The sequence below is a fragment of the Lithobates pipiens genome, unplaced genomic scaffold (genome assembly GCF_037356315.1).
Source record: "Lithobates pipiens isolate NorthernLeopardFrog02 unplaced genomic scaffold, aLitPip1_a1.2 Scaffold_18, whole genome shotgun sequence".
In the NCBI taxonomy this organism is placed as follows: Eukaryota; Metazoa; Chordata; class Amphibia; order Anura; family Ranidae; genus Lithobates; species Lithobates pipiens.
In genome coordinates, this window is record NW_027507758.1 from 506,040,299 (window position 1) to 506,051,093 (window position 10,795).

At 34.9% G+C, this 10,795-nt stretch overlaps 1 protein-coding gene across 2 annotated transcripts in view; it reads left to right on the forward strand.

The window, feature by feature from the left end:
- Positions 1 to 8,280, forward strand: part of CLDN18 (claudin 18) — a 30,596-nt gene extending 22,316 nt beyond the window's left edge. For both annotated transcript variants that reach the window (XM_077488693.1, XM_077488692.1), the window contains exons 3-5: positions 1,263 to 1,401; positions 1,531 to 1,641; positions 1,966 to 8,280. In XM_077488693.1, the coding sequence (XP_077344819.1) occupies positions 1,263 to 1,401; positions 1,531 to 1,641; positions 1,966 to 2,113 (398 nt within the window). In that variant the 3' untranslated portion in view covers positions 2,114 to 8,280. The remainder of the gene's footprint in view (positions 1 to 1,262; positions 1,402 to 1,530; positions 1,642 to 1,965) is intronic.
- Positions 8,281 to 10,795: the final 2,515 nt, after the last annotated feature.

Here is a 10,795-nt window from a genome sequence, read left to right on the forward strand (position 1 = left end):
TGATAAAAGCCTTTATTGTAATGAATAGTCAACGTTCATGTGACAACAGAAGCAGGAGAAACACTGATGCATTTCACAACATCATTGTTGCTTAGTCATAGCTAAAGCGGTTCACCCTTTTGTTCTCTTCTCCTAGAATCTCTTAATAGCTAGCATGTATTATATCTGCAGAGAGATTTATAATTTCTTGCCTTGATCGGCATTTTCCATGGGGTTAAACATACTACATGTTTGGATACCAAACGTAGAACTGCACCCATAATATTGTACATTAACCACTTGCCGCCCGCCATATAGCAGAATGACGGCGGCAAAGCGGTTTCAATATCCTGACTGGGCATCATATGATGTCCACAGAATATTATGCTTCTGCGTGCCCCCAGTCTGACACACCACAACTACGATCTCGGTAAAGACTCTCTGAATCCGTGCCACCTATCAGTGCCTATCTGTGTCGCATATCAGTGCCACCAATCAGTGGTGCCTATCAGTGTTGCCTATCAGTGCCACATATCAGTGCCACTTCATTGGTGCCCATCAGTGTCGCCTTATCAGTGCCCATCACTGCAGCCCCATCAGTGCCCATCAGTGAAGGAGAAAACTTACTTATTTACAATGTTTTGTAACTGAAACAAAATATATTTTTTTTCAAAATTTGAGGTGATCAAATACCACCAAAAGAAAGCTCTATTTGTGGGAACAAAATGATAAAAATTTTGTTTTGTATGACTGCGCAATTGTCATTTATAGTGCAACAGTGCTGAAAGCTCAAAATTGGTCTGGGCAGGAAGGTGTATAAGTGCCCGGTATTGAAGTGGTTAAACTGTTTTCTAATCTGAAACTTAGAAGGTTTTTCTTTTTTTTTTTTCACATTGCTTGCCTCGCTTCTTGGTTTCTGGCCTAGACCACAATTAAGTTATATACCCCAGGAGCCTTCATGGACATTTCTTTTTCTTTTATGTGGGGGACAGGAGGAGGGGTTTTCTCAGCTAAGCACATCTTCCTGCCTGATTTTTTGCACTAAGGGCAGACAGATTCCAGAAAGTAAATGCTACATGAACCAACTGCAATTATTTAAGATGGCCACAGCTAGAAATGCTGGGGGGGTTGAAGTGATTTGCATGGGTGAGTTTGCTTTCAATATGAAAAAATAATTAAATAGCATTTTCAGTTTGCGGTGCTCAGATACAGTTTATTTCCATATAGTGATAGTGATATGACTACTTTGTACTCATTGGCTTCTCCTTACTTTTTTTTCTAAGGTCTCTGTTCAATAATTGGTGTGTCTGTCTTTGCCAATATGTTGGTGACTAACTTCTGGATGACCACATCTAGCATGTACACAGGTGGCGCCATCAGTGGTATGGGAGGGATGGGAGGCATGCAGACTCTCCAGACAAGGTATGCCTATTTAAAATCTCTGTATTAAGATTGTAACAAAGGATGCCTGTAATAATGACCACACCAATTCTCTATAAACATAAGTATATGCTACATTTTCTAACACATATTTTTGTACCCTTTCAACAGATACACTTTTGGTTCTGCTTTATTTGTTGGATGGGTTGCTGGTGGTATTACATTGATTGGTGGTGTCATGATGTGCATTGCATGCAGAGGTCTAATGCCGGAAGAGACTACGTAAGTCACCCTAACCACTACACAAAATAAATGCTATAAAACTCTATAGTAAAATCTATACTAACTGCAGGTGATTTATATTTAATAAGATTAATTGTGTTATAGCTAATTGGTTCATTTTAACTTTAGTCAGTAATTGAAAGCTATTTATATTGGAAGACATGACATATGAGAATAAGGTGTTAAAGAAAGCATTGCAGATGAACCTTCAAATGAATAGGGGAAGCTTGGTAGATATTAGCTCTCTTTCCTTTAGATCTGAATACTGGACTCTAGAGTATATGTTTTTATTCATGTCTGTAATAATTTGTCTTTTTCATACAGTTACAAAGCAGTTTCCTATCATGTGTCAGCCAAAAGCCCAGGATACAAGACATCTGCATATGAGGACAAGAGCAAGAAGTCTATATACAATGAGTCTCGAAAAAGCGAGGATGGCAAAAGCTACCCATCAAAATATGACTATGTGTAACCTTTCATTTGTCCCCATTAGTCTACCGAGACTTGAGTGTTTTTGTAATGCAAACTAAAGAGCCTTCTTTTTCAGAAATGTGCTCAGTTAGGGCACAAAACAGAAAGGATTTGCCAGCTTACAACATGAAGGCCTTTATGCGTGCGATTAAAATTACATTATATTACATTGTAATAAATTACACTAGTTATTGTATCACTTAGTAGCACAACTAATATTCTATTCTAGACCATAAAAACTAAGTAATATTAAATAAACACATAGGAATAGGGGTGTTATTAACATAAGCAGTATATACACTGAGCAAAATTATAAATGCAACCCTTTTGTGTTTTCCCCTATTTATCATGAGCTGAACTTAAAGATCTACAACTTTTTCTGTTACACAAAAGGCCTATTTCTCTCAAATATTATTCACGAATCTGTCTAAATCTGTGTTAGCAAGCACTTCTCCTTTGCCAAGATAATCCATCCACCTCATAGGTGTGGCATATCAAGATGCTGATTATTATTAGCATGATTATTGCACAGGTGGGCCTTAGGCTGGCCACAAAAAAGGCCATTCTAAAGCCCCATACACACTATCAGATTTTCTGCTGGGTTTTTTTCCTTCGGATTTACCAAAACCATATAATATGAGGTCAAACCTTAGAAGTTTCAATTTGTATGCAAGCAAGCAGGCCCTTGCATTACATGGTTTTGGTAAATCTGAAGATAAAAATGAGCAGAAAATCGGATAGTGTGTATGGGGCTTAAGAAGGAGAAGGGGGCGCCTTTTTTGAGTATATTATTATGTGATTTTTGCGCCTCTACTTGTTGTGTGTATGGGGCTTAACACAGATTTAGACAGATTTGTGAACAATATTTGAGAGGAATAGGCCTTCTATGTGCATAAAAGGCATAGATCGTTAAGTTCAGCTCATGATAAATAGGGGCAAACACAAAAGTGTAGCGTTTATAGTTTTGCTCAGTCTATATACTGCTTATGTTAATAACATCCCTATTCCTATATGTTTATTTAATATCATTTCAGTGTGCTCAGTGTAGATGCAGCAAATTATAAAACAGGAACAGAAAGCTGTGCATCTATAGGTGTGCCACTAATGCCACCCAAAAAAAAGTCTCATTATTGGTTTTGGTTGGAGTAGGGAAGGATTATGATTTGTAATTGGAAATATTTATTTGTTTAGCAGCAGATTTTAGTAAAACATCTGTTAGTAGTGTATTGCTTTTTAGGACATCCATTCCCCTCATTTCTTTTTCTGGTCTTATGATTAAAAAGAAGTGAGTGGAATTCTGTCTAGTGGGGTCATAGTTGAATGACATATATAAATGTCATAGTTGAATTATCAATGCAGCTATTCAGACTTTTTAGTACTCTATCCAAAACCAAAAAAGATAAACATTGACTGATAAGATAGCAGTTAGTGCAGGTAACTATGGGCTTTTTTAAAAACATTAGTCAGTGCTCCTTTTTAGCGCCAAACTAAGTTAAAATAGTTTTTAAAGGGTCCTGTTATTAAAACGCATTTGAATGCCATTTTTTTTTTAATTATATTACAGGACAGAAGAAAAACACTGATATGATATTTTATAACTTGAAGAATAGAGATGTACTGTAAAGTCCATTTTCAGACTTGGCACAATGGACTTGTGTGTGTTTCAAGCATCTAATCAACTGTGGCAAGTTTATATATTTTAAATTCCTTTCCAAAAGGGTAAATAATTGCCACACGTTACATGTACATACAATATATCGATGAAAGTTTTTATTTGTGTAGATTTTACTCCCTCAGCATATTAAATACTTGGTAACTGCCCCAATGTTTATGGTTAGTTGCTAGGACATTTGTTTTAGATAGAAGTATGTATTAATAAATACTGTATATATACTGTTATATAGTTTGTACTTAATGTTTTGCTAGTTAACAAGCTCTAATGGTGTATTTTTCTCCATTCCTTTCAATACAGTAAGAAATATGCAGTATATTCTAAAAGTCAAAATCCAATTTAAAATGTTTTCTTATATGAATTTATTTTAGCAGAATAATGAGAATTTGTACCTTGGGGTTTAAAAATATGTTTACAGAAACATTGCGAAACTTTTTGTGTGTAGTGCCAAACTCCTAAATTGATTATTTTCATGTGAATATTTTGCAGATATTGTAGGGCTATCTTGTCTTTTTAGCTTTTATTCATAAGAATGTGCACCAAAATATAACAGCCCCATTACTTTAACTTTATCAAGTTGATTTAAAGACAGTTTACTTATTAAAGCAAATAAAGAGAAGCTGTGTAAACTTCAATTGTCCAGCCATTTGCAATCAAAAATTCCTGCCCATTATTGGGTATTTAAGGTGAACACAGCTTCACTTCAATTATTTAGGACGGCCATACATGGAGCAAATTTCTTTCTTGCAACCACGGGTTGCAGGAAAAAAAATTGCTCTATTCCCCCATCAACACAGTGTTGATACGGGAATCCCTCCTGCTGAGCCATTATCTTCTCCTGAGGTGGGGAAAGGTGTCTTCGCTGAGAGAAGACAGTGACTATTTCTAGAGGCTATTGCAGCCGCTAGTGATAATTGCAAGAGAATCCAGCAGGCTGGTTGTACCTAAGTTGATTGATCGATCAACTTGGTACATTCAGCCTGCCCATTAACTGTTGGAATCTTGGCTGGTTCCTGCTAAACTGGCCAAGATGTGAACCATGTTTGGCCGACCTTAAAATGTTACTAAACCCACAACATTAAAATCAGTGTGTATATGCAGTAAAGCATATTTCTCTCATATGTCACTCATGTCTCTCTGATCCTCTTCTTCCACTGTCTCAAAAAAAAAAATGATATTTACAAAGCCAGTGGGTGGGCTGCACGTGCTCAGTTTGGTGTGTATTGCTAGAGAGTTTTTTTTTTTCTTGGAAGAGTGCATGTGATCAGCACAGGGCCAATCAGCACTGTCCAGACATGTCCAGACAGAGGATCGGGGTAGAATGAAAACTCCTCCTACAAGCTTTACTATGAACTGATAGAAGTCACAAGACTGCTATACAGGCATACCCCACTTTTAAGTACGCAATGGGTATTGTTTACTAAAGCTGGAAAGTGAAAAATTAGGCTCACTTCTGCTTAGAAACCAATGAGCTTCTAACCTCAGATTGTTCAATTAAGGTTTGGTAATAAAATCTGGAATCTCATTGGTTTCTTTCAGAAGTGAGCCTGATTTTGCGCTTTCCAGCTTTAGTAAATAAACCCCATTGTGTACTTAAAAGTGGGGTATGCCTGTATACTGCTGATGAGAAAAGGTAGTTGACAGTTTATATTTACTAAAATAATTGCATTTCCATGTTCTGTGCACTGTGGGAGACCAAATATTGTGCATGCAGGTTCTGGGTTTAGTAACACTTTAATGAACATTAACTTTGTAAACAAACATTTAATTTAGTAAATTAATTCCTCTATGTATGTAGAAATTATTTTAAATTGTATAAGATATTTTATGTAAAGTAGAAACACCTCATCCAGATATTTTTAACTAGTTGCTCACCACTGTTATAAACCTAAAAACTTTTAAAACTTTTATTCTTTCAATTTATACTTTCTTATAACTTATAACAAAACTCTTAAAAATTCCATACAAAAATAGGTAAAAAGTATGCAATCCAAAATAAGTTTCCCTCACAGGTGGTCAAGGTTATAAACATGGAAATTCTGTGATAGAACATCCAGGACAGGAGAGAGAATTTTTCAACAGCCTTTGAATGAAGCAATTGTTATTCATATTTTGGTATCTGCTATATCTCAGTTCATTCCTTTGCTGGCATAGCTCCTGCAAACTTGATGCAACAACATTTCCTCCTGTAAATTTAAAAATGACATAAATTCAGATTTTACATACTGTCAAAGTTCTATGACGTTTTATAGCAAAGCAAGAAAGAGGCATTGAGGAAACATCTCTATTGCATTTTGAAAGCCAAATACAGACTTTTCTAGGATTTTATTGTCATATACAATCAGTGAGTTGCACCATTTTAAGCTTATATGGAATATCACTACAGTTTAATTTGCAATTCTACTCCTGTTCTTTGAATAAAGATGGATTTCATTTCAAAAAGCCCTGTACTTTTCCATGTTAACATAAATATTGGATAAGATAGAACTGTGTTTTTTTCTCTGCTGCACTGAATTGTGATAGTTCTAGAAAGCTTGATATTTTATTTGTAACATCACTCAAAAAGAAACAAATTTTAATATTTTTTAAAAATTGTCATCTGATTACCTAGATTAAAGCATTATATTAGTTAGGTTTTAAAATGAAAGTGTATATATAATAAATAATAGTATGACAAAAGTGAAATAATGGTACCATAACATTAACAGTAATCCCTAAGGGGTAGAAGATAATTTCTCATAACCATTTCTGTAACATTAGCAGTGGCATAGTCTTTTTAAATCAACATAAAATTTACATTAAATAATGCTTTATGATCTTTTAAAGTGCAGCTGCAATTTCAGTTTTCATTTGCTAACTATATTTCAGGTATATCTAAAGAAATGCATAGCCATACACTTCATTATTTTTAGAAAGCAGCCACATTTTACAATTCTCTGTTGAGTCACACTTATAGCTCTGCTATCAGCAAAGCTCCTAGCCTGAATAGAGCGCTCTATCTCTAAATCAATAGGAGGCGCATCAGGACTCTGCAGAGAGATCACTGCTTCCAAAAAGAGAATGAGGTTAAAATCAATGTTTACTGGAAACACCCATTCAAGGTAATGATTAGTGGAAACACTCATTCAAGGTATATCTGTATACCCTTTATGGACCAAAGCAATTTTCCCATTTCTACCACCTGTTTTTTTGGTGATAATTTTGTCATTACTTCAGATAATCCACATTGTTTTTTGGGGAAAAACTAGGCTTTCATTTGGCAATATTGCTTTACAATTTTTTTTTTCATTTTCTATAGAATCTACAGCCAAAAATAAAAATTATTTTTTTTTTGTTTCTGTTCTGACCAGTGTTAGCTCAAAAAAAAGTTTTTACTGGAAATAAAAAGTATAATTTTTTTCTATAATCTGTTTAATTTAAAACTATATTAGCATGATGTTACTTGTACAAAGCATGCCAGTTATTTTTAGATTACATTTTTTTTTATATTGTGCATTTTTATGTTTAAAAAATAGAAAAAACAATAACTAGGAAGAAAGATTCAAATTTTTGAAAAATAAAAACACCTTTACAGCTATCAAATGCCATATGCAGATGACAGCACCTTTGATCTACATATGAAAAAAAAATGAAAATACAATGAAACAATATAATAATTAATTGTATTCACTCAATGACATTTTCAGACCAGCTATTCCTGCTATGTAATACAAAGCAATTCCTGGCTGTCATTTTGACACCCAGCAATTGCAGGTAATAGTAGCAAGTGAACAGTGGCCAATGAAAAGGAGCTGAACATATAAGATGCTTTCCAAAAACTTGGTTGAAGTCTATTAGGATGTATCTCTTATGATCCAAATCCTTAAGTGGTTAAAGGAAACCTTACCTTGTTGGATTGTAAGTGTAATCACTTGTCTAGCAAATCTTAGTAAAACATTTAGCATATGGCCACTGTTTCCACTCCTGTATTTGAGCACAAAATATTATAATTATTTTTTTTTTAAGATAAAGTACAAAAATGATTATGTTGTGCTGTTCTCTATATCATGTTCTACTACTTTTTTTATCATATTGTAGTGCTAATAAAATGTTGTGTAAATCTATAATTGAACACCAAGTTTTTGTTACTGCATTCAAGTTACACACCGCAAGGTTGATTTGATAAAGGAGTAGAGGCTGTTCATTTAGTAAATTCCATGTTCTCTTTGTAAAAGTCAATGTTAGCGAATAACGTGACACTGTCTTTATTATGAACAGTTGTGTGCTAGCATAAAATGCTGTTTTAAAATGTTTCCAGCACATAATTGGGTATTAACAGTTTCACCTTATCCACTAACATTCACTTTGCCCAGTGAACAAACACTTTGTTGTATTAACAGCCTCTGCCCCTATACCAAATTAACCCCACTTCTTTGATAGTTTCGTTTATAGAAAATGTTCTACCATTATAGTTTATATTGTAGCTATTCAACAATAAATCTGAAAAATGGTAAATGTTGTTCAGAGTTTGCTTTCTGCTTTGCCTGATTTAAAGGACATTCAAACATTTCAATTTTAAAGTGAAAAAGGTAATTGCATGGACACAGCCAATGTCAACATTTGGTAAAAATAGATCAGTGAAAGTACACACAACACAGATGGCCATGCAGGTATATAATTGATTAAATCATATTTTATTTATACTTACTGTCAGAATGTATCTAACATGTTTTCTCTAAGCTATTAAGAGTGAGAATCATTGCAGCTCTTGCAAAGCTCTTATAAAGCATTATGGATTTGTCTGATAAAAATTTAGAAAGGGCAGAAACAACAAGGAAATTAATATAGGCACAAGCTCAATTCAAATACACAACATAATCTCAGGTATATTTCTATTTTTCTGAATTTCATATTAGCCTGATTGGTTGAAAGAAGCCAGAACAGGAATGTGGGTTTGTTCAGGGTTTGTGCTGATTTGTTTGCTCAAGGTGTCACCGTAACGTAACATTTCAAAATTCAGAACATAGGTGCTTCTTAGCCTAGGAAGCTATAAAGTTGAGATTATTGAATTCCTCATGGTTTTGTTCTAAACACATTAAAATGCCCATACTTCATGTTCTTATGGGAAAGACTAGCTTTTTAAAAATAACACAGATTATGTATTGTTATAACCCCCTTATATAGCTGAAACCTAGTAGAAAAAAGTGCCCTAGAAGATAATGTTCAGTGGAACGTTATTGCAAAATTGTGAATTTAACATTTAGTTTCAGCTCCCAGTTGGGTACATTCAATTTGCAATATCTACTTCGTATTTTTTCATTGAAAATGCCTTGAATGGCTTGTACTTATAGTAAACCTAAATAAACCCTTTGACTAAACACCTACGCAAACATATACAAGCAAATATTTTACCCTTACAATTAAAAATGGACAGCAGAACAACAGCCAACAGAAACCTGTTAGCTTGCACACTGTTCCTGCCTTTATCTAAGTAGCACCCTAATGTTGACTTAGTTAAGTCGACCAGTAGATAATTGGAGTGTTATCTGGGCTTTCACATCAGCCACCCAACCCTGTTATTCCATATTGGAATGACTTACCATTTTCAGATATAATTCCTGAGTCATGTTGCTTTCAGAGATAAGCTGTGAATGCCATACTACATCCCTATTTTAACTTAAAGGAAAGAAAGGAGACATACTTTTGTAGTTGGTTTATCAATGAGAAATATTTGCTCACTTGTAAAAACAAGTCTAATTCTTATATGACATGTATGTGTAGTTTTTTTTTCATGTTGATGCAAACATAATAGAAAAAACATCATATTTCTGATCAAATCAACACCACATCAAAAATGTCTTTTAGTTGTAGATAGAAACGGGAGGGGTTGGATTTTCTGTCAGGTTTTATTGCTCCATCTCAATATAATGATACAAAATATAAGGGTTCAAAAATTAATTAAAAAAATTGGAGGAGAGTCCAGTCACATGTTCCATCAAATTCATGTGATCAACTCTTCTCCAATCATAGAGTATTCTGCAATGTGTTAAAGGGAAAACTGTAAGACACCACAGGCACAACAATATGGCCTGCATTTTATGAATGGGCTGTGAAATGAAGGCTTTGATATGAAGTCTGCAGTGCCCTTTGAAGCAATATCTGTTTTCTGTTATAGCTGAGTCCCATTGTGCCTCTGCCTATGGGAGTCATGCTTTTAACTGTCGCCTTGCAATGCTTCATGGGACTTGTAGTTTCGCTACAGCTGGGGGGCACCAGTTTGAGACCCCTACTTTAAAGGATTATATAGATATTGTACCCTGGGAAGGAAAATCAGAAGCATTCTAATAAACCCCAGAACTAACTAGCAAAACACAAGGAGCTCCACGTTCAGGTAATCTCTAGACTCTAGCTGCATATGCACCACTTACAGCCCCCTACAGCGAATCCCAATCTTGTTTTGTAAATGTTCAAATGTCCAGAGGGTAGATAATACACAAACTGCATCTGTTAAAGTAGTTGTGAACTTCAGTAGTTTAAAACGTGTTAATTAACTTATTGGATAAATGTAAATGTATCATAAATCCATGTGTCTTAAAAAAAATAAAAAAATAACTTGTCTCTACTTTTCTGGCTTCTAAAATACAGTTCACGTTGTAACTGTATGTTACTGAGCGATTCACGGACTTGCTGGTGTGTGTGAACACAGTGGGACATCTATGTCAATGGAGGAAATTTTGCCGCCGGGCATCCACATTTACAAGGCAATGAAACGCAACCATACCAGGCAGTATTACGTCACTTTCCCCTTTCCAAGCCTCTTTACAAAGAGGAGGGGAGAAGCACTTGAATGGGGAAGACACCACCTTTAGTCAAGGTAGGAGTGATGAGTGGTTGGCATGATCTTACACTGACCACGAAAGATACAGGCACGCTATGCTGTTGCACAGCATATACAAAGACAAATCACCTGTGCTTTCAAAATACAACCCTCAAAAATAATACTGCTGTGTAAAACACACTTAGGGGTTGATT